Below are 24,795 nucleotides of genomic sequence, written 5' to 3' on the forward strand. Positions count from 1 at the left end.
AAATTGGATTTTTGAAGAAGTTAATATTGATCGATGCCGTTCTAATATGAAATCATCTAAAATCGATACAACAATGTTTTTTAGAGCTTAATATTGCCTTTTACGTGCAAAATTGGCCCATATTTCTCGAATTTTTTGTAATTATTTGCCTTTTTTTCAGTAGGTTCTTCAGTTTTGGCTCTTTGAGCGGACTTTTTTGAAACAAAATGACTAAATATGTCAACGTCTTTTTGATAATTCTCGAATTGGATGCATCTTTTCGACTTGAGGTGTTTTTTTCATAAAATTCTACACATATTGATACGATTTTGGCAGTTTTGTCAAAGTTTTCGAAGTTAATTGTTTGTACTTTAAGTTTTTTTAGCATAAAAACTCTTTTGGTGCACACTCGGTTTTTCAGGTTTCGTTATGTTGCTAATTGAATTGTTTTTGGCAAAAATTTTAAAATTCAGTGAAAACTTCAACCATAATTTTTACATTTTTTTTCCAAGTTGTGGTTTTATGGGCCATCTTCTTTTTTTGTTGCGACCATATGACGTCACAATCAGTTCAAGTCAGCATTTTTTCACTCGTTCATGCATTTTCACCCAAATTGCGTGCGTGACGTCTTCTTTAACTCCTATTGGAGCGAGATTATTACTCATTGGCGTGAATAAAATTCTGGTCACGCGTGACTTACCTCACTCTTAAAAATGACTTCTGATTCAGAAACTGACTTCTCTTTACTTAAATTCAAAAAGATAAGCTCAAGTAAGTGCTTTCAATTGGTCTAGCTATGTTTTTAACTGACTTCTAGGATTACTAAACGCAACTAAACATGTTAACCTATAATTACCGCCATGAGTACTGTGATTTGACAAACGCGTTTTTATATTTGACTAGACTTAACCACTACCGTACCAAAAACTGTTTTCAAAAAACACTTGAACGTTTTTTTCGAGTTTTTTTATCTACCAAACACTGTGTTTAATCAAACCAGCACTGTAGGTGTTGTGACAATGAATTTTTTTTACGCAATTGAATTCTGGATGTTTTCTCTCTGGGGATTTTTGGCTTCATAAATTTTAGTTTTGTCACAATCTCAGAAAAACTTCAACATTAGTTTATTAAGTGCACTCACATCATTTATAATTATCAATTTCACTTTTACTAAGAACCGTTTAACAATTGATTGCCGGAAGAAAAACGATCTCGAAAAATTTGTTTTACATTTTAAAATGCTAATAAAATTTATTGGAATTATTTAGGATTATTTGTTTTGGGTTCGTCATCAATGACTACATAGATGCAACAACTGTGACTTATTTAAACAGTTAAATTTACAAATTGCATGCATGACGTCATTTTTAACTCCTACTGGAGCGAGGTTTCTACTCATTGGCGTCATTCAAATTTTGGTCACGCTTGACTTACCTCACTCTTAAAAATGACTTCCTGATTCAGAAACTGACCTCTCTTTTCTTAAATTCAAAAAGTTAAGCTCAATTGAGTGATTTTATTTGGTCAAGCTATGTTTTTAACTGTCTTCTAGGAGTACTAAACGCAACTAAACATAATAACCTATAATTTCCGCCATGAGCTCTGTGATTTGACAAACGCGTTCTTATATTTGACTAGACTTAACCACTACAGTCCCAAAAACTGTTTTTAAAAAACTCTTGAACATTTTTATCGAGATTTTTTTCTACCAAACACTGTGTTTAATCAAACCAGCACTGTAGGTGTTGTGACAATGAAATTTTTTTTACAGAAGTGAATTCTGGATGTCTTCTCTCTGTGAATCGTTGGCTTCATAAATTTTAGTTTTGTCACAATCTCAGAAAAACTTTAACATTAGTTGATTAAGTGCAGTCACATCATTATAATTATCAATTACACTTTTACTAAGAACCGTTTAAAAATTGATTGCCAGAGGAAAACGATCTCGAAAACTTTGTTTTACATTTTAAAAAACTAACAAAAATTATTGGAATTATTTAGGATTATATGTTTTGGGTTCGTCATCAATGACTACATAGATGCAACAAGTGTGACTTATTTAATCAGTTAAATTTACAAATTGCATGCATGACGTCATTTTTAACTCCTACTGGAGCCAGGTTTCTACTCATTGGCGTCATTCAAATTTTGGTCACGCCTGTTTTACCTCACTCTTAAAAATGACTTCCTGATTCAGAAAGTGACCTCTCTTTTCTTAAATTCAAAAAGTTAAGCTCAATTGAGTGATTTTATTTGGTCAAGCTATGTTTTTAACTGTCTTCTAGGAGTACTAAACGCAACTAAACATAATAACCTATAATTTCCGCCATGAGCTCTGTGATTTGACAAACGCGTTCTTATATTTGACTAGACTTAACCACTACAGTCCCAAAAACTATTTTTAAAAAACTCTTGAACATTTTTTTCGAGATTTTTTTCTACCAAACACTGTGTTTAATCAAACCAGCACTGTAGGTGTTGTGACAATGAAATTTTTTTTACAAAAGTGAATTCTGGATGTCTTCTCTCTGTGAATCGTTGGCTTCATAAATTTTAGTTTTGTCACAATCTCAGAAAAACTTTAACATTAGTTGACTAAGTGCAGTCACATCATTATAATTATCAATTACACTTTTACTAAGAACCGTTTAACAATTGATTGCCAGAGGAAAACGATCTCGAAAACTTTGTTTTACATTTTAAAATACTAACAAAAATTATTGGAGTTATTTAGGATTATTTATTTTGGGTTCGTCATCAATGACTACATAGATGCAACAACTGTGACTTATTTAAACAGTTAAATTTACAAATTGCATGCATGACGTCATTTTTAACTCCTACTGGAGCGAGGTTTCTACTCATTGGCGTCATTCAAATTTTGGTCACGCCTGTTTTACCTCACTCTTAAAAATGACTTCCTGATTCAGAAAGTGACCTCTCTTTTCTTAAATTCAAAAAGTTAAGCTCAATTGAGTGATTTTATTTGGTCAAGCTATGTTTTTAACTGTCTTCTAGGAGTACTAAACGCAACTAAACATAATAACCTATAATTTCCGCCATGAGCTCTGTGATTTGACAAACGCGTTCTTATATTTGACTAGACTTAACCACTACAGTCCCAAAAACTGTTTTTAAAAAACTCTTCAACATTTTTTTCGAGATTTTTTTCTACCAAACACTGTGTTTAATCAAACCAGCACTGTAGGTGTTGTGACAATGAAATTTTTTTTACAAAAGTGAATTCTGGATGTCTTCTCTCTGTGAATCGTTGGCTTCATAAATTTTAGTTTTGTCACAATCTCAGAAAAACTTTAACATTAGTTGATTAAGTGCAGTCACATCATTATAATTATCAATTACACTTTTACTAAGAACCGTTTAACAATTGATTGCCAGAGGAAAACGATCTCGAAAACTTTGTTTTACATTTTAAAATACTAACAAAAATTATTGGAGTTATTTAGGATTATTTATTTTGGGTTCGTCATCAATGACTACATAGATGCAACAACTGTGACTTATTTAAACAGTTAAATTTACAAATTGCATGGATGACGTCATTTTTAACTCCTACTGGAGCGAGGTTTCTACTCATTGGCGTCATTCAAATTTTGGTCACGCCTGACTTACCTCACTCTTAAAAATGACTTCCTGATTCAGAAACTGACCTCTCTTTTCTTAAATTCAAAAAGTTAAGCTCAATTGAGTGATTTTATTTGGTCAAGCTATGTTTTTAACTGTCTTCTAGGAGTACTAAACGCAACTAAACATAATAACCTATAATTTCCGCCATGAGCTCTGTGATTTGACAAACGCGTTCTTATATTTGACTAGACTTAACCACTACAGTCCCAAAAACTGTTTTTAAAAAACTCTTGAACACTTTTTTCGAGATTTTTTTCTACCAAACACTGTGTTTAATCAAACCAGCACTGTAGGTGTTGTGACAATGAAATTTTTTTTACAAAAGTGAATTCTGGATGTCTTCTCTCTGTGAATCGTTGGCTTCATAAATTTTAGTTTTGTCACAATCTCAGAAAAACTTTAACATTAGTTGACTAAGTGCAGTCACATCATTATAATTATCAATTACACTTTTACTAAGAACCGTTTAACAATTGATTGCCAGAGGAAAACGATCTCGAAAACTTTGTTTTACATTTTAAAATACTAACAAAAATTATTGGAGTTATTTAGGATTATTTATTTTGGGTTCGTCATCAATGACTACATAGATGCAACAACTGTGACTTATTTAAACAGTTAAATTTACAAATTGCATGCATGACGTCATTTTTAACTCCTACTGGAGTGAGGTTTCTACTCATTGGCGTCATTCAAATTTTGGTCACGCCTGACTTACCTCACTCTTAAAAATGACTTCCTGATTCAGAAACTGACCTCTCTTTTCTTAAATTCAAAAAGTTAAGCTCAATTGAGTGATTTTATTTGGTCAAGCTATGTTTTTAACTGTCTTCTAGGAGTACTAAACGCAAATAAACATAATAACCTATAATTTCCGCCATGAGCTCTGTGATTTGACAAACGCGTTCTTATATTTGACTAGACTTAACCACTACAGTCCCAAAAACTGTTTTTAAAAAACTCTTGAACACTTTTTTCGAGATTTTTTTCTACCAAACACTGTGTTTAATCAAACCAGCACTGTAGGTGTTGTTACAATGAAATTTTTTTTACAAAAGTGAATTCTGGATGTCTTCTCTCTGTGAATCGTTGGCTTCATAAATTTTAGTTTTGTCACAATCTCAGAAAAACTTTAACATTAGTTGATTAAGTGCAGTCACATCATTATAATTATCAATTACGCTTTTACTAAGAACCGTTTAACAATTGATTGCCAGAGGAAAACGATCTCGAAAACTTTGTTTTACATTTTAAAATTCTAACAAAAATTATTGGAGGTATTTAGAATTATTTGTTTTGTGTTCGTCATCAATGACTACATAGATGCAACAACTGTGACTTATTTAAACAGTTAAATTTACAAATTACGTGCGTGACGTCATTTTTAACTCCTATTGGAGCGAGGTTTCTACTCATTGGCGTCATTCAAATTTTGGTCACGCGTGACTTACCTCACTCTTAAAAATGACTTCCTGATTCAGAAACTGACTTCTCTTTACTTAAATTCAAAAAGATAAGCTCAAGTAAGTGCTTTCAATTGGTCAAGAAATTTTTTTAACTGTCTTCTAGGATTACTAAACGCAACTAAACATGTTAACCTATAATTACCGCCATGAGCACTGTGATTTGATAAACGCGTTTTTATATTTGACTAGACTTAACCACTACAGTCCCTAAAACTGTTTTCAAAAAACTCTTGAACATTTTTTTCGAGCTTTTTTCTACCAAACACAGTGTTTAATCTAACCAGCACTGTAGGTGTTGTGACAATGAAAATTTTTTTACAAAAGTGAATTCTGGATGTCTTCTCTCTGAGAATCGTTGGCTTCATAAATTTTAGTTTTGTCACAATCTCAGAAAAACTTTAACATTAGTTGATTAAGTGCAGTCACATCATTATAATTATCAATTACACTTTTACTAAGAACCGTTTAACAATTGATTGCCGGAGGAAAACGATCTCGAAAACTTTGTTTTACATTTTAAAATTCTAACAAAAATTATTGGAGGTATTTAGAATTATTTGTTTTGTGTTCGTCATCAATGACTACATAGATGCAACAACTGTGACTTATTTAAACAGTTAAATTTACAAATTACGTGCGTGACGTCATTTTTAACTCCTATTGGAGCGAGGTTTCTACTCATTGGCGTCATTCAAATTTTGGTCACGCGTGACTTACCTCACTCTTAAAAATGACTTCCTGATTCAGAAACTGACTTCTCTTTACTTATATTCAAAAAGATAAGCTCAAGTAAGTGCTTTCAATTGGTCAAGCAATATTTTTAACTGTCTTCTAGGATTACTAAACGACACTAAACATGTTATCCTATAATTACCGCCTTGAGTACTGTGATTTGACAAACGCGTTTTTATATTTGACTAGACTTAACCACTACCGTACCAAAAACTGTTTTCAAAAAACTCTTGAACACTTTTTTTGAACACTCTTGAACACTTTTTTGAACACTTTTTTTAAAAACTCTTGAACACTTTTTTTGAGCTTTTTTTCTACCGAACACTGTGTTTAATCAAACCAGCACTGTAGGTGTTGTGACAATGAAAATTTTTTTACGAAAGTGAATTCTGGATGTCTTCTTTCTGAGAATCTTTGGCTTCATAATTTTTAGTTATGTCACAATCTCAGAAAAACTTTAACATTAGTTGATTAAGTGCAGTCACATCATTTATAATTATCAATTACACTTTTACTAAGAACCGTTTAACAATTGATTGCCGGAAAAAAACGATCTCGAAAACTTTGTTTTACATTTTAAAATGCTAACAAAAATTATTGGAGTTATTTAGGATTATTTGTTTTGTGTTCGTCATCAATGACTACATAGATGCAACAACTGTGACTTATTTAAACAGTTAAATTTACAAATTACGTGCGTGACGTCATTTTTAACTCCTATTGGAGCGAGGTTTCTACTCATTGGCGTCATTCAAATTTTGGTCACGCGTGACTTACCTCACTCTTAAAAATGACTTCCTGATTCAGAAACTGACTTCTCTTTACTTAAATTCAAAAAGATAAGCTCAAGTAAGTGCTTTTAATTGGTCAAGAAATATTTTTAACTGTCTTCTAGGATTACTAAACGCAACTAAACATATTATCCTATAATTACCGCCTTGAGCACTGTGATTTGACAAACGCGTTTTTATATTTGACTAAACTTAACCACTACAGTCCCTAAAACTGTTTTCAAAAAACTCTTGAACACTTTTTTCGAGCTTTTTTTCTACCGAACACTGTGTTTAATCAAACCAGCACTGTAGGTGTTGTGACAATGAAAATTTTTTTATGAAAGTGAATTCTGGATGTCTGTTCATAGATGCAACGATTGTGACTTTGTTAAACCGTTAAATTTACAAACTGTAATCTGAAATTGCAGAAGTTAAAACAGCAAAAAACCTGGGATACGGAGTATTCCTTCAAAACTGCCTTGCAACGGTTATCATTCTACATCCAAATTCACACGAACGGCAAATCTGTGCCGGATAACTTTGGTTAAGTTGGAGAGAAGTCCACATTTGAATTGATTAACTAACAGCCCCCACCCCTCCCCACAACTTGCTCGGAGCCCTTGGGGCAAAAGCAGGAGTCTGGTTTACAACTTAGCCAGATTATCCTTGACTTTGCCTTGGGCCTGTTTGCAAACACATTGTTGAGTTAAAATGCCAGCACAGCTTCTATTATGTTGAGGGACTTTTGAAGCAGTTAAAAGTGAAGTTAGTTTTATTTGTATTCCGTAGGACAAATAGACACTCACTTTGATTAGGTTATATGGTTATGACTTTGGCTTAAATTAAAATTCACACGGCCTTTTTATGCCCCATTCATAGTGCAGTGAAAAATGTGCTTTCAACTTTTCTCTGGTATTAAAAGCTCTTGAAAATAGTCGTTGAATCAATCTCAACATATTAGTTAACTATATAGGGATCTTTTGCCCTACCTAGTTAAACGTTTTGTTCGTGCGAGAAGAGAGGTTTTGTGGGGGTAATGAAATGGGTGGGGTGAATTTTACAACAGGGGGAGGGGGCAATAAGGAGAAAAAGGCGCAGTTTATAATAGTTTAGCTGGGAACATACTTATGCTAGTATAAGTCTTTTTTAATCAATGCTTGAAGATTTGAGCTGAGAGAGAAAAAATTTCGGATGGATTAGAATTACTGACAGGTGATAAATTGAAATGTCAACCGGGCTATTAAACAGACTAAGTCATCCATTTTACATTTATTGTTGAATTGGCACTATATTAAGCAAATTGGGAAAAACTGACTCTGAGAAACGAAGCGCAGTGAAAAAAAATGATTCCAAATTTTATTAAGAATTTTTCCTATGGTAATTTTTTGACCGGTTGCATGCAGCAATTTCGTTTGGTGCCGAAAATTTCCAATTTTTACATTTAAATTGATAATTTGTAGTTGAGCTCAACGTTTTTGAACTTCAGAGCCTGGATGAAAAAAAAAAGAAAACAAAACTAACTCTTTTCAAGGGAGCTTATTTATTGTGCTTGTAATTAACGTAAAGGCTGAGCTGTGTTTCAAAACGGAAAAGATTAAGCGTGAACACATTTTCAGCTTGGAGCGTTTCATCTATCACAAAGCACCAATGACATCTCCGAACCCATTTACTCCTTAAAATATAAAAATGAAATGCAAAAATCTAAAATGACTAGCCTGATTTGCAGAAAAACAATCGATTACACTTTTCGATTGCAATTATTCTTTCGAAAAGAAAAATTTTGCAGACAGAAATCGGTAATTCTGAAAATCTGTTCAAAGAAATGATAATTGTTCAAAAATAGGCTGAGCTCGTAAGCTTACTCTCTTGCTGGCGCCAACTAATATATGTGTCTGGGCGGAGGTTGGAATATAGTGAGAAAAATGTGGAGCCTGAACTTCTTATTCACACGCCCAGTAAAACATAATAATCAATGACTGTTCTTTGTCAAAAAATTGACTGACTTAATTGGAACATAAAATTTATGGTGCATTGAAATGGAACTTTCAAAAGCCAACGTAACATATAATCTCTCTCAATTTTTACGAACTTAGACCGTTTATGATTCGTTCTCAAACAAATTTAATTTAATTTTGATTTGCTAGAAAGCGCAACAATGCAATTGAAACAAAAGAGTAAGACTAACAATACGGCTCGTCGCGCGAGTCTTTGCGTAGCAGTGTTCCAACATACTCCTCATGTTTGGAAAAACATCTTTTAAATTCTGCCAGTTGGGAGCAAAAACCGATGGGAGTATCCGAAAGCAACTTAAATGCATTGGAGAAAATTGATTGTGCTGTTTGAAGCAAAAAAATATGGCCTTTTTCCAAATAAAAAACTCTAGAAAAATAATTGTAGTATAATCTGAGAGACACAAAAAATAATCAAACAACCCCGCACAACATACATAACACAAACAAACAACAAAGCACAAAAATACACAACCCTACACAAAAACAGGAAATACCTTTCTTTTAATTTTGTTTTTGTCAATTGCTTACTACTCAGATTTCATCGCTCTTCATTTAAGTCTTCTTTGAATTTTTTTCCAAAAAACAAGCTGTGGATGTTTTGAGGCAATTGTAATTAGTAACGGTAATTTTGATTCTAAACGTTGAAGCGTAACATTTTAGTTTTAAGAAACTTTTGTTCAATTTTGATATTTCATGAGCACAAAGGTACATTTGATTGTTCAAAATCTCGCAGAACTGTTATCAGCAAGAGTTAAAAACAGAGTTTTGGTTTTGGACACATTTGAAGCTGCAATTTGTAGCAAAAAATAACTGGTTTTTCTAATTTTTCCTTCTTTCTGACAGTTTTTGCACTCTGCCTCTTTTTGTGTCTAACATTTGAATGCACTATCTCTCTAACACCAACTATCTCTTTCTCCCTGTTTCACACACACGTTTGTTTCTATCGTTTGTTTCTATCTGAAATTCCAATGAGCGATTGTTCTTTTTCCTTCTAAACTTTTCCTTCGAAAATTCCAGAGTACCCACTTTTTTTCAAATTTCGAATTATTTTTTTTTAAAAATGGAAACTAGATCCGAGAAATACAAAATTGTGTCTTTTTGTTTTCTCTACGGTGCCTAAACAACAAAGTGAAATTTTGACTGAAGAAAAAAGACAGCCTCGCATATATATTCCCCCATTTTAATAAAATGGAAAAATTATGCATAAGTTTATAAAAATATTTCCTACATATGAATTTATATATGTCTTGCTATATGTTTGCTTCCGTCGAACTGCTCTTATTCTTAAGCAAATTTAAACGAAAAATATCCAAAAGAAAAAATAAGCCGCTTCTATTTACTGAAACAACAAAAGTTCGATTCATTTTTTAGCAGTGCATTGATAGCTTCTATAGACCTTATTTTTATAGCGTTTCTCTCAGCGTTCAAAAAAGTCACAAGATAGAAAACATTTTTTAGTACAGTTACTGTCAAAAGATTGAAAACCGGTTTTGTTCAGCTCTTGCCTTCTCTTTCTAGAAGCTAAAAATGTGTGGTATTTATGGTTTAAAACCTCCAAATTTGGGAGTTAGAAATTATATACCAACCCAGCCTGTTTTTGTTCCAAGTTTGACCGACCTATATGTAGGCGAATTAGATAAAAAAACATTTATCAAAAATATCTTAAGGAAATATAACTTAACCTAAAAAATTACCTAAAAATAACTTAACCTTAGGAAAGATAACAGTTTCTTTGTATAAAGTAGAAAAATTAATGAGCTGCACTAAAAAACAATAATCAAATTTCAATTAATTTTTTAGTATTCAGAGGTCTTCAATTATAAAGAAAACATTAGCACGCATTAGAGAAATTTGCGGGAAGATTTCAATTAAAATAAAAACTTTTATTTTAACTATTTCCCAAAAACAGTTTCTTTAAATTGTTTTCATCTTTTATTCATTATCTTATAAAAAATTTTTAGTTTTAGCTTTGCTCAAAAAAAAGTATCCTTGCCAATGATAGATAATTGGATCTAAATCATGCTGAAGCCAGAATACCAATTGTACCAGTTTTGGGAACCAGAGAAAACTTTTTCTGTCTTTTGAAATTAAACTAGTCAAAATCATTTCAATCTCTGAAAAAGAATAAGAAGTTCTGAATTAATAAACATTGTTTGTATCTCTGCTAATTTTTTCTTTATATAACGAAAAAAAGAGTGATCTGTTTGAGGCGTAGATCAGGCAAATTTAGTCAGGTTACAAGTTGCAAAATTCGAATCAACTTGGGTTACACCATTCCAAGAGATTTTTTGGGAGGAACTACGCTCCAAAAGCTCAATGGTTTATCTGAATTTAGCTGTTAGAGATCTGGGCCCAACGCCTGTTCATTGCACGTTTTTGCCAAACAATAGAAAAGAATGATCAAAGCAATTGAAACACCTAATTAGTGTTTGCATAAAATTTAACGTTAATCAGTTTCCATGATTTCCTGCATTATTGCTGGACACAAACTCGTTTTCCAAGTCAACGCGTAATTTTAGCTCCCTCCAAATATTAGCTTCTTAAATTTTTGGAATGGGGAAAATTTACAAAAAAACCAAGCATTCAGTGTTTTTGTTTTATTTCAGAAAATTTAATTTTCGCCGTGTTTGAAAAAATAGGTGGTTTCCTGACTAATATATATGCAATTTTAATCTTTTTAAATCTCGTCTTGGGTTTTTTTAATAAAGTTTTTTCTTGATATGGTGTCACATTTTAGGTCCACGAAAATAAAAAACAGGTTCAAAAACTAAAAAAACTGCAATGCCAATCTGAAATGAAGCTTAAAAGTTTTTCAAGTCGTCTTTTCTTCTCTTTACCAATAATTTAGTTTCACAATTTTGACTTTTCCAGCAATTTTTTTCATGTTTGCGTTCTCAATATTCGCGTAATCATTTTGCCTAATTACTCTCTTATTAACAATCTTAAACAGCTGTGCGCAAGTGCCAGCAGTTTACTTCAACAAAATTTCAGTAAAAACATTACATATATTTTTTGGCTTTTTCGCAACACAAAAAAAATGTGATGCGTGGCCTAGACTAAGTAACAAGTCGACAAAAAAGAACAGTGAAGTGCAAATTTCAAACAAGTTCTATATTTTTTATAACGTTTGATTAAAAAGTCGTGTAAAATTTTAGTTAACAACTGAAACCAGTATAAAAATTTTTTTCATACGTACGAAGTTGTATTTATCGAGAATTTTTCAAGCGGTTACAAAATGAACAACAAACGAAGACAAAAATCAAAAACTCCGTTAAATTCTTCCAAAAGAAGGTATCAGTTAAAACCATAATCTACTCACTGAAATAAATACCGTGTTTCATTGTGTTTTCTTTTTAAACGCCAGTGACAATAATGTGACAATACAGGAAAGTAAACCTCAAAAATGGAAAATGAAAAATGAAAATAAACCGAAAGTAAGATTGGAAATTAACCAAATTTTCTGTGAACACTTGTAGGATCAAAATCCAGGGACACATATTAGAAACGTAAAACGGCGATTAAAACTAAAAGCTCAATAATCCATTGTTTAATCCGAAAGCAATTATTTTTTTAAACGGCATAAGTCATAAACTTTGGACTTAAAAACTAGACAAGGTTCCCTGCAACTACTTAGGAACCCAATTGAACCTGTTACTAGTAAGCTTGGTATTGAATTGTTCTGTTCTTATTTAACGTAAAAGAAGTAAAAATTGCAAAAATTATTTTAAAAAGACAGGGACTGATTACAATCGAAAAACAACGATTAGGTCAAAACTAGCATTGTTATTGCTGTTCGTCCAGTAGAAATACCTACTTGTTCTGAATGCTATGTGAATCGTATGCATAATATGATAGAAACAGTGAATATATCAAAAATGATTGATGCATTTTGGATAATTATTGAGTTAGTTTGCCAAAAAACGCAAAGGTTCTTTCAATAACACTCTCAAAGGATACGCGAGTGAAAATAGACCATTTGGAGTTGAGAAAGATTGCGTCAGCAGCTTTTTGTTGTGCTATTCTGGCAGACTTACACAAAAAGGAATAAAGCCTATTTTGTGTCAATTTTGATTTTAAAAATAATGAGGAATTTAGTAACAATTTTAGCTAAAGTTTGGATCAAACAGTTCAACAACTCGCATCTATTTTTAGTGGTTCCACCTATAACAATGTTTATGGATTTGTCACAGAAACTCAATTACGTTAAAGTTGTCCAAAAATCCTATCTAAAGATTGAGTTGGTAACAGAACTTTGAACTGCAAAAATCTTGCAGTTGTCGCTAGCTAATTTCGGATTTTGAAGTTCGACTCAATTTGTCTGAGAATTTTGGTTCTGCTCCAATGTATCTCATGCTTTCCAACACACATCAGATTCGAAGAAAACAAACAGGAAAACTAGTGTGTCTCAAAAAATAAATGAGCACATTCAATTGTTTTTTATGCTAACGGTTGAAATTTTTTCCAAGTTTGCCTTCCACGTTAATGAATTCTGATCTAATAAGTTTTCAGTTAACATATTTTTACTTTGATCTTAGCATTTGTCAGTAAATTTGAGGATTCTTTTCAAAAATCGAACAGAACTTAACTTAAACCCACAAAAACGAGTTGCAAAAACGCCGAACTCCAGTCAAAATAGTTTTGCGGCGCTTTAAAGAGCCGTTAATATAACTTTCTTTACAACAAAAAAGTTAACTGTGCAGTATAGAACAGATGTTTCTGAATTTAAAACTCAGCAAGCAAGTAGAAAAGACTCTGATGACATTTTGTTCAATAACCCCAATTAAGATGATATCATCCAAGGTAGGCTTAGTACAATATTTTTCTAGGAAGCTTTGATTTTAGTTTGATTTGTGGTATTCATGCGCTGGTATCGTACTGAAGTGCGATAGTGCCTAAATGCGGTATTTTATTTAGATCGTAAAAACTAAAAGGCCGAACAGAATTTGACGGAAGATACATTTTTTACTGAAATTAGCTTCTTTCAGTTCGTTATTCAATTGCTCAGTTCATGGATTCAAACTCTTAAACTGAAAGTTTTAATTGGAAGGGAAGGTGGGCAGATTAGATCTTCCCTTATCCATCGTTTGCTTCGCAAAGAACTTGCGAGATCTTGCAATATAGTTGTCAGTTTTCGATTAACTTCGAGAACTAGCTTGATTATTGTCGAGCTAATTTACTGAAAACAAACTCATTAGTATGTTGAGTTATTGTCCATTCAGGCCAATTTGCATATTGTTGGTATCTTTGAAGATGACACAAATGGTACAATGTAAGTGATACAGTCTGACGCCTTTTACAAACGTGGTGTATGTTTTGTAGCATTAACCTAAAATGAGTAGGGGGTATGGAAGGGGGAGGGGAGGGTGTAGACTACTTATGAACAGATTGCGGTTCCTTGAGGGGTATTCATTCTTACCTGCAATTGTAACGACAAAAGCTGCAAAAAGTTGGCCACATAATTTTTGGATCATTTTGTTGCATATGCAAATATCTAAATTGATTTGTCAAATAGAAAAATTAAAAGAACTTCATAATTAGGAAAACAAAACAACCATTCAAGACATTGAATTTGGGAAAGCATAGAACTGTTTGCAGATAAGAATAATTAACAAAATAAATACTACCAGAAAATGTCTGTTGGAAAACGGAGGTTATTTTTTATGATTCAAAGTAATGATTATTTCATGTGGTGTAAAAAGTATCTATTGTGTCTTGTCAGAAGGTTAATAATTTAAGCATAAACAGAGAAGCAGGAATCAAAATAGAGTAAACAAATACCCAAATCTGGTATAGAAAATTAATATCTAATAAGTAACGAACGAAAGCATGTACGCAAAATTCGGTAAGTAACTGAAATAATTTGGTAGCTTTTGCAGGGATAATTAGGATCGCTATGGTTGAAATAAGGAATACGAAATGTGATCAAGGTTTTCCAAACCGTAAAATCGTTAGGATAAATTTCGAATGACTGAAGGCCATAATGGCTAACATGCAATATAGATAGATGTCATTTGATCTGATTAAATTATTTAGTTGCGATGCATCAAATTATTTTTATATTACAAAATTACAGTATCACTGCACTATATGTGTCTAACTTACTTCCTGTTTCAGTTCCGATGCAACGCGTAAAATCTCCGCTTCACAAATCAACTTTTTATTGCAATTATTTAGAAAAAAATTGAAGAAAGAATTGAATTTTTGCACTGTTTGAAACTGAGCAGTGTAAGAAAATCAATAACCACAAGCACAAAATCTCCTCTTTTCAAAAAGCTTTCCTTTTTAATTCTGAGGTGAGAAAATTTAATTTGAAGCAAAAATACATACAAAATAAGAACAGGTGAATTGATTAGTTTAGGCGTGACCAAAACAGGGTGTTGAAATAAATAAAAACAAACCCGAGTAAAAAACAGATCACTTAAGCTGATTTAAACCAAGCGTTATGAAGATTTGTTCAAATCAATTTGCTAATTGAAAAGCGCCTGAGACAAAAACGTAGATTATTTTAAATGCACTAATGAAAAACGTGCTGTTGTAGACATGCTAAAGTATGTTGGTGCATTTTTCAGCCAATACGATTGCTCAGCAATTTTCATTCAATTTTAAACAATACAGCCGATTTCACCAAGTTCACTTTTCTGCTAGGGAAATGAAAGACAATATTTTGAGATAAGAACTACGCAGCCAAAAAAGTCTTTAATGATTAATTCAAAACGGAGGAGGAAAATTATCGTTTCAAGTGGACTTTCAGCGGGGCATTAGCTTTGCCAGTCAGATTATAAGACTTAAAACGTTTTTGCATAAATGTTGACGTTTTCACCCCCTCCTCCTAGAAACATTGCTTCAGCCAAAGCAAAATTTCCCTAAGCAAATTTTCCAACATTATAATTTGTCAGAACTTTGCAGCAGTGATCTCACAAGTGAATGGAATAACAAGGCGCATCGGTAACGTGCGTTTGCACATAATGGTGCTGCCCATGCCAAGTAGTATAGAAAAACTTGGAAACAATCATTTTGCTTAAACTATATGCAAATATACAAATGATTTGGTGTAAGGAACCGACGTTCTAAAGAGCAGACGTTAGAAAGCGCCGAAACCTGTCTTGATTTAAAAAGAGCCGAAGGCCAAAAGTTGCCTTTGATCGCCGTAATGTGTTAGTTGATTACCAGGATAAGTACTTTATGGGCTAGGGTTGATTGATCTCATTTTTGATCGTTTCATATCAAGTCCCATGAGCCACTGCGGCATGGCCATGACCCGCGATAATTCGAAGATAAATAATTATTAATTCGCCTTCAGTTTCTTTTGATAGAATATATTAAAATAATCGCCTATGATTGGTTGAGAATTTGGTAGTCTTAATTCAAAAGTTAACTTATTTGGCTTCACAATTTATCTTATTTTATTGCCCAATAAATTTTGTGGATACGTGCAAGAGAGCCGACGTTATAAAGAGCCGACGTTAGAAAGCGCCGAAACCTGACTTTATTTAAAAAGAGCCGAAAGCAAAAAGTTGCCTTTAATTACCCTAAATTGTTAGTTGATTACCAAGAAAAGTATTTAAGGGGGATAATTGGTCTTATGTTCGGTTGTGATAGTTTCATATCAAGTCCCATAAGCCGATAAGGCATAGCCATGGTCCGCTATAATTTGAAGATAATTATTTATTACTTCGCTTTCAGTTTCTTTTACTAGAAAATATTAAAATTTCATTTCTCAAATACTCCGTTATGATTGGCTGAGAATTTGGTAGTCTCATTTCAGAAGGCAATTTAATTGGCTGCAAAATTTATCGACTAATAATTTAAATAAATTTTTGGCTCTCTTTCAATCGGCTCTTTTCACTTCGGCTCTCTTACAAGTCACCAAGTTTTGTAATCTTTCGGCACTCTTTCAATCTGCTCTTTTTAACGTCATCTCTCTTTCACGTCACCCTACAAATATTTACATAAAAATTTTCTCCTTGACCTGCTAATGCAAGTTAACCATCAGTTTTATAATCCTTCCAATCAAAACGTGCTGTTACATCCATTTTTTGAAAAAGTTCCTTCATTTTTATTACCGCGTTAGAAAACCAAGAATTTTAACATTTACCAATATTTTGTTTTTTTTTTAAATTTCAAGGCAACTTTTTTTAAATTGTACTTTTTTTGAATTGAAATAATGTTTCATCGCAGCTCACACATAGAACCGCAACCCACAAGTATTATACTTCAATTAATTGCTGCTTATTTAACAATGAAGCATACGAAAAAATCCAGTTGAAATAAAAAGAAGGAAATAAGAACATTTCACCCATTTCTGCCAATTGGTTTTTGATCATGATTTAGGCTTTCTTTATTTTTCTAATGAATTTTGCCAAACTATGGTACCGATATAAAGAAATCATTACATTTTTTAACCTTGAAGTGATATCGAGGCTTTTTCGTCTCATTGTACCTTTTTAGAAAAAAAAGACTTCAATTTATATCTAGATTTTCTGGCTTTTAGAGCAATTTTTTTTCGGCCATATGACTTCTGATTCCATTTTTTTCGATGCGTTCTAGCGAATTGCCATAAATCTCATTCATCTCCTTTTTATGGAATTAAGGATGATGTCCGAACTGTTATGTAGGCAATTAATGTTCTTGTAAACTTCGACCTTAAAATTTTGCTAGAATACTCTAATAAGAAAATCCAACTTTTCTTTTGTTTTTGGGTCTCAATAACTGGTATTAAATCTCCAATTTTTCCGAACGATGCTCTCAAGTAAGAGGGACAAGATAATGAAGAATTACAGATGATAGTCTTCAAGTGTACCGAGGTGCCGTAAGGAAGCTGAAACTCTCATAGCTAAGAGTAACTTTCTATCAGAAAAATTTTAAAAATTGACCCCGTTCAATTTGTTTCATCGTTCAGTGTTTGCATGAAACGTCTTTTGAAACGCATCAAGACTAAATATCGAAAACGGTGTGAAAACCGATAAAGGAGCATAATTATTGACATGGAAAGAATGCAAAACAATTGTAGCTGAAACAAGCATCTATAGAAGCTACTCTATTGAAACCAGCGGTCTCTATACGTTAATAATCAAAAGAGTATCCAACTCACATAGCTTTTGTTTTTGGAAAACAAAGAGAACTACAGCTGAGACACCTTTCAGAGCCGCATTTTCCATTGCCTGCCACAGTTATGCTAGTGATGTTCAAAGATCAGATTGTCTCAGAACATGAAAATAAACATAGTTGAATTTTTTGTCAGCTTTCAAAACGCTCAGAGTCAGAGGAAGTGAACCCAATCTTGTTGGAAAGAACCTTCTTCAGTTTTAAAAATTTAAACGAAAGAAAGTAAACTCTTATTCAAAAAAAATATTCACCAGACTTAAGAAGGCAGTGAAGACGTCTGCGAACTTAAAGCAAACATAGAGCAAAACCAAAACAGCAACAATTCTGGAAACCCTTGTAGACACAATTTATCAACGTATTATTCAGGCTACTACCGCAGGAAAAGTTTTTAAAAAGTTTTAATCTCCCAAAGCTGAAGTTTCCGGAAAAAGCAACAAAGATGTACCGTTAAAAACCTTACATTGTTGAAGAACTCCTCTGAGACAAAGGCACAAAAGACAAATTTCAAATATACTTCAAGGCAAAACATCTAATATTGGAATCTTGGAAACACCACACAGTTGATCTCTTCTTGAGGATCGAGCACAGTAACAATAAACACGAATGTACTGAGCGCGTAGGAAACGTTGTTCACAAGAGTGCGTGGATTCCAGACATACAAACGGCAAACGGTTTCCTGCAACAAATTGGCAGGGCACAAACAATGACAGCAGTTTTACAAGAAGAGGGGTGAGATGCTTCAACAGATTTTACAAATGATGGAATCGACTGCTCTGGTTCATTCATCTCGCACGCAGATTCAGCGATGGAACAAAAAGCGATTGTGTTGTCTGTTCACTTGTCTAACTGTTAGAGCTTTGCATGTAGAAGTCGTATCAATGATGGAAAAAGTTAATTGTCTCAGTGCTATTATCCAATTTTTTGCGTGAAGAGGCAAACCAATTACAAACGTCTTTAACCACGTTGGAAATGTCGCTGCAGCTGAACTAAAACTTGTAGAGTTCGTTGTGTCAGAAAGCAGAGAGAGGATTAAAAAAAATCTATGTCAACAGGAATTCAGATGGAAGTTGAACCCAACCAGAGTATCTTACTTTTAGGGACTAGTGGAAGCATTGCTTATCAGTTGCAAGTACGCAATCATTTCATTGTCTTTGAATGTTGGCGTTATATCAACTACACTGTGTATTGTTGGACAGAACTTGAATGCATTACGGTTTACTCCAGTTCAGATGTTGACGATTTACAAGCATTGACCACCCATCACTTCTTTTTTGTGTACAAGAAGGTTTGCTTACCATATCTAGCTTGCTTAAAAGAAATTGTTGATCATGGAAAACTCTTTCGCTAGCCCAAACTATTTGGAATTTCCATTTGAAATGGATTTTGTAAAGAGGATACCTCAATTTTCAATGAATGGCCGAAATTGTACTCTACTGCAAACAAAGCCAAAAAACGCAGTCTCCTTGGGTTGATTGAAGACAGCCCTAAACCAGTATAATATAACCTGAGTTGAGTTACGAGGACCCTTGAAAGGCCATACGTTGCGATTATATCGGCCAAATAACAAAAGAATTTACCGAAAGACCAATAGAGAAGCTCTCGTTTGATCTACTAAATGCAAGCAACTTTTTCAGGATGGAACACATGGCATGCAAAATCATGGCCTAGTATTTTGAATAAATGCACCAATTTATTCAAGACCAACTCAACCACTGAAATTGAATAGCTTGACAAGAAAAATTCAATGATGCTTTCTATTGATGCCCAATTGATTCGCTCAGTTTCCCAACATAACTATTTAGTAACTATTTTTAGTACGTAATTATCGTACATAAAGCTATACTGAAAACTGAACTCAAAGTACTTTCGACAATAGTTTTCTTTGGGTTGTATGTGTTACTCAGACTATGCATCCAATTCTGTTGGTTTGCGAAACGACCTGTAGTTGATAGAAAGTATTCGACAGTCTTTTATATGGTTACAATTTTCCTATGACATATTTTTGTATGTCTGACTTTTAGGTTCAACTGTGAAAGCTTAAGAATAAAAACGACTTTGTGGAAAACTGTTTATAATTTATCGATATCCATGTCTACGGCCAACCGGAGATGTAGTTTTGATAACTAAAACTACGTGATTGGCAACGAAAATGAGATTTTGTTTTGATATGCTCAAACTTCCTTTTTCTCTCTCTGGAGTGAATCTTTGAGTTAAAGAAAGATTGTAAAAAGTACAAGGGCTGTTTTTTTAATTGCTGTAATGAAGCCAAGTCTAGTTCAGTATTGGTATTATTGAAGCCTATTAAAGACTAGAGTTTAGTTATTAACGCGAATTTCGAGGGATTAATTGAGGAACTTGCTTTGCGTTAGCGCAAACATGTTACTTATTTAATATTGTTAAAAAATTTTGCACTGGAGAGAGCAGTTTATAACTGAGGACTGAACTTCAAGATATTCTGAAATTGGGATTTATAGCTTGAGTTATTAACAAAAATTGAAGCAAAATTCGATTATTTCAGTTTCATTTATTTTGTTTTCTGAAAAAAGCAAATTTTTTGAAAGGCAGCGCTGAAAGACTAGTTTTTGGGACTAATAGAGTACGAGTCATGCAACTGCAATATACAGTGTAACGGATAATACAGTTCACAAAAGATAAATGCAAAAACGTAATATCCGGACAGATTTTTAGCTACTGAAACAAACTGGGCGGTGAAAAATTTGCCTTGTCATTGATAGGAGAGCAGACGTTTTAAGGATGACGTATTACGTAGAAACTTCCCATCATTACCGGTTTCAAAAAAATGGTGTAAAAAATGGTGAAACAACCCATATCGAAAGAGTTTTTGAGAATCTTGAAAAGTTTACAAGATAACTGAGCCACATTGACTGGCGTTGCTGAGTAAAATTTAGTTACAATAAGCGTAAATCCTTAGAATAGTTTCTATCTCTTCACATCGATGTTAAACCATAAATCATCTTTAAACAAAAATGAGAGACTATTGTGATCAAGCAGTCAATTTTGATAGTTAAGTGAGCATGAGCTCCAGCATTAAGCTCTTTATTTGGGCCATAACCTCAATTTTTACAGTAAAATTATTCACTTATAATTATGTCGGTCAACAGTTAGTCACCCATTGGAAGTCTTGTTTGTTTTTTGGGAATGGTTTAACACCACTAGCAATCAGAGCGTTGAATTAAGCATCAAATTCTCTTCATGCTCATATTTTCTTACACAATATCAATGAGCAAATACTTATAAGCAAAACTTGAGTTTTTTCGGATGTTATTACGGAAATGACTCAGAGGAAAACAAAATATGGCAAATAATTTAACATAATTTTTAAATCGTGACTAGTATGGCTATTCAAAACTTTGGCTCATTTTTAAATCCCGCACTTGAGTCTCAAAGCTTTTTAGCGCTGAACCAGCAAGAGTAAAGACTTAATTCAGTTCCTAAACATTGTATTCAGGAAAATTTTAAGTTTCTTTATCTGCAGTATGTCTTCATTATCATTATATTTAGGTCATAAATTTCGCCCAGGATAAACTTATCCTGTATAGCCTGAAAATTATTCATACCCCAAAATTTAGTAATTTAGTCTGAGCACAATAAATTCACACTTTTGTAGTTCATAACTGGTAATTACTATCCCGGACCTAACGCCAAGTCAATTTCTACTGGGCAAGTTTAATTACAAGTCTCATTTCATTACTGATTCAGAGCTATGATCATGTTACTTTTTTCACTTGGCAGTCTAAATCCAAGTCTGGGCTGAGACTTGGCAAGTCAAAAATAGGTCCGGAAGAGGTCAAAACTAGCCGAAAAACTGTCGGAAAAAGGTCCGCAGAACGTCAAAAACAGCCAAAAATAGTACAAAATAGATTCAAAAATAGCCGCAAAATCGCCAAAAAAGCCGGCTAATTGTCCAAAAATAGTAGGAAAATTGATGCCTCGACTGCAAATGCGAGCGCGTCTGCACCACGAACAGAACCGTCATTCACGACGCAAGGATTGTTGTCAAGCAACGCATTGCAAGCCTTGTCAGTGGTTCCAGGTCCCCCCTTGACCAGTGGCTGAACATAAACCGGGACGTTACAAAATGGCTCGTGGCACGTTACAAAATTTTCGAAATTCCAAATTTTCACTCGAAAAAATTTGAAAAGTTGGTTTTTACGTGGGAATCAACTTCCAAGTGTTATCGAAGCCTGGGCTAAGAATTGCCAGAATTGTCAGACTTGTAATTGGACTTGCTCAGTACTGAAAAGCGATATAAGACTTGTATTTAGACTTGCCTAGTACTGGTATAGGCTTGGAGTTTGGTTCGGGATTGTACACAGTACTTATACTTAAGCTGGTTTTCAGGCAATTGCCACAAAACCTATTTAGCTGAGTGGTTACGCAAATTAAATGTCACAAGCGCCCACGTAGAAGTTCGAATCGCAAATAAAACAAACCTTGTTGGCGGTGCTTAAGTTGAAAGTATTATTTTTCATGAAGTGAATTTTACACAAAACTCAGACTGGCCAGTGTAAAATGTGACATGAACAGAGTACTGGCCATCCTAAAAATCAAAATAGCTTTAGATTGATTCTGCGCTGGTTTGTTCTGGCACCAACCTCCGGGAAGCAGTTTTAAGTCTATAAAGTTTATAGGCTTACAACTTCAATTGATTGTTTTCATCAAAAAAACTGGAAAAATCCGATTATTTCAGCGCTGTTTTTCTTTTCTACAGTACCTGATGAGATACCTACCAGAAATTACTTATCTTACCCAACATCCCAACAAAAATATCTTGTCGGAAAGCATAAGGTATTTCACCAAAAAAGGTTTCTTTATAACTCTTTACCGTGAAATCACTGTCTCGATAATCAACACCACCTTTTTTAAACACATTAATTGAGCAACTTATAAGACAGAAGTCAGGCCGATAAATATTTTTATCGTGTAAAATATGACGAGAGTGTAATTGGCGCATAAGCATTGAAGAACATTCCGATGTTATCAACTGGTCAAATGTTACATCCAACAGTTAAACTCATTATAAAAATTCTAATTAAATATATATCTCCAATGAGAACTGATTCAAATGTAGAACAAATTTTTGAGTTTTGCAACCACTGATCTGCAAACATGTATATCTATTTGATAAGAACCATTGTGCACCTTAATTAGCATCCTAATTTTAATAAAGCAACAGATGGAACTAAAACAACTTATTCGTAAGTTTTTTTGAGAAAAAGCGGAACAAAAATTCTAACAAAAGCAAAGTTCAAATAGGGAAGAATTATTAGAACGAACAATAATTTAAGGAAAATGTAGTATTGTTTAGCCACTTTGAACATTATATTGTTGCTCATTGGCAACTGCCAGAAAATTTTTGCAAAAAATCTTTGAAATGTTTTTTGTTCAAATCATTGTCTCAGTTAAGCGGAAAACAGAGTTATATGGCCAGTCATAATTAAAAATGAGAGTTTGAGTTACACATAGCTCCTTCTTTGTTTTTCTTCGGACATAGCGCAAACTTGAATGTTTGGATCTGTTCGAAAGTTTTTTTTTTCATATACATGTAGTATCAAAACACTTGAGGTAAAAATTTTTGTTCAATTCATCCTCAGAAAAAAAAGTGAATGAGACACAGCCAAAATTTTTCTTAGTGTCATTTGTTTAATAGTTTTGGATGTTTCTGTCACGGGTAAACCCATGCGTCTAAAATATGTTTTGTTGAATCTTCAATTTACAGTAATCCAAGCATAGCCATGTCACGTGAATTTAAACGACACTTTGCTAAGAAAATATATAGATTGAACTAAACAAACGTATTTTTAGGAATATTTAACAAGCTTAAACATTAAGCCAACATCATCAAAATTATGTAATCATTAAAGTTTTTGATTCAAAAACAAATTATACTCTGGAATTATTCTGAAAAACAAAAAAATAGCTTTTCACTCTAAAAATAAAACTAATATTGTTCTCGATTTTTCTCGTATGATTGTTGACATCCACTTATTGTTTAAAGTGCCGTTTTTTGTCATTTGTGTTGTTCATATTTGCCTTGAACAAATCTATCTTCGGATTGAATGCCCCATGATATTTTTTATAATTGATCTGCTTTTTTAAAAAAGAAATGTATTTTTTCCGATCCCAACTTAGTGAAAAGAGGAACTATGTGCTCTACCAGTTCCTTATCGAGTCAAATTTGGTTGATCAAAATGTTCATCGTGAAATTTTGTCCGATTTTCATTTTTGTTCACATTTTCTGAATTTTAAACAGGAAATGCGATCCTCTGAGAAACAAAATTGTTAAAATTGATATCGAAAGTTTTATTGGTTTTATTTTTTAACATAAAAGAGGTTTGCTGGAGTGTTCCATCCAGTTTTTGTGCCAGAAATCTGCTGACAAAACCTGTTATAACTCTAACGGGAGCTAATTTTACTTCTGCTTCCTATAATTTTGCCAGTTTTTCGTTAATATAATTTCTTTTCCAAATTGGAACATATATATTTCAATTAATCAGATTTTTCAGTCCAACTTTGAATTACGTTAAGACCTGCAACTAGTGTGCTATTTTTATTGGCAGCAATAGCGTGGCAATCGTAGCTTTTTACAATCAAAATAATTTTTGTGTATATTGGTCAGCTGTCTCTCCTTGAATTACTTTCACAACTTTTCTCATATCATTTACTGACAAGTCTGTCTCAGTCAAAACTCAAATATAGATGCATCCAGTCCCATTTATGCTCAAGAAATACCCAGGAAAAGCAAAATTGTTTTGAGAGATGAAGTCATCGTTTTTAGGGCTTCGACGATGTGTTTTCTTAATTTTTAAGGATACGTTCAGTTTTGCAAACCTTTACAGTTCCGATCTATCACTTAGTACCATTAATCAGAGGCCTCGTCGTCTTTCTAAAAGATATAATTTAACATATCTAATGATTTAAGTTGATACGTACAGGTTCTTATGACTTTGAATTTTTCGTTTCCGAAAAATAGCAGTGAGGTTTTAAAATTTACTTCTTTTTTAGTCTTATTTCAGTCTCTAAGTAGCTAAGTAATGAAAACTAAAAAATGCAGGCAAG

General features: G+C 33.1%; 2 protein-coding genes across 4 annotated transcripts in view; both read right to left on the reverse strand.

Moving 5' to 3' along the window:
* Nucleotides 1–24,795, reverse strand: part of LOC142337630 (uncharacterized) — a 448,376-nt gene that overhangs the window by 366,892 nt on the left and 56,689 nt on the right. The gene's annotated exons all lie outside the window — the stretch shown is intronic.
* The window catches only part of LOC142338401 (uncharacterized), a 68,810-nt gene that overhangs the window by 42,416 nt on the left and 1,599 nt on the right, over nt 1–24,795 (reverse strand). Inside the window, exon 2 of one of the 2 annotated variants that reach the window (XM_075388160.1) lies at nt 14,027–14,594. In XM_075388160.1, the coding sequence (XP_075244275.1) occupies nt 14,027–14,081 (55 nt within the window). In that variant the 5' untranslated portion in view covers nt 14,082–14,594. Of the gene's footprint in view, nt 1–14,026; nt 15,113–24,795 lie in introns of those variants that run through there. The other variant, XM_075388159.1, reaches the window with a different exon arrangement.

The sequence above is a fragment of the Convolutriloba macropyga genome, chromosome 4, assembly GCF_964194025.1.
Source record: "Convolutriloba macropyga chromosome 4, txConMacr16.3, whole genome shotgun sequence".
Classification (NCBI taxonomy): Eukaryota; Metazoa; Xenacoelomorpha; order Acoela; family Convolutidae; genus Convolutriloba; species Convolutriloba macropyga.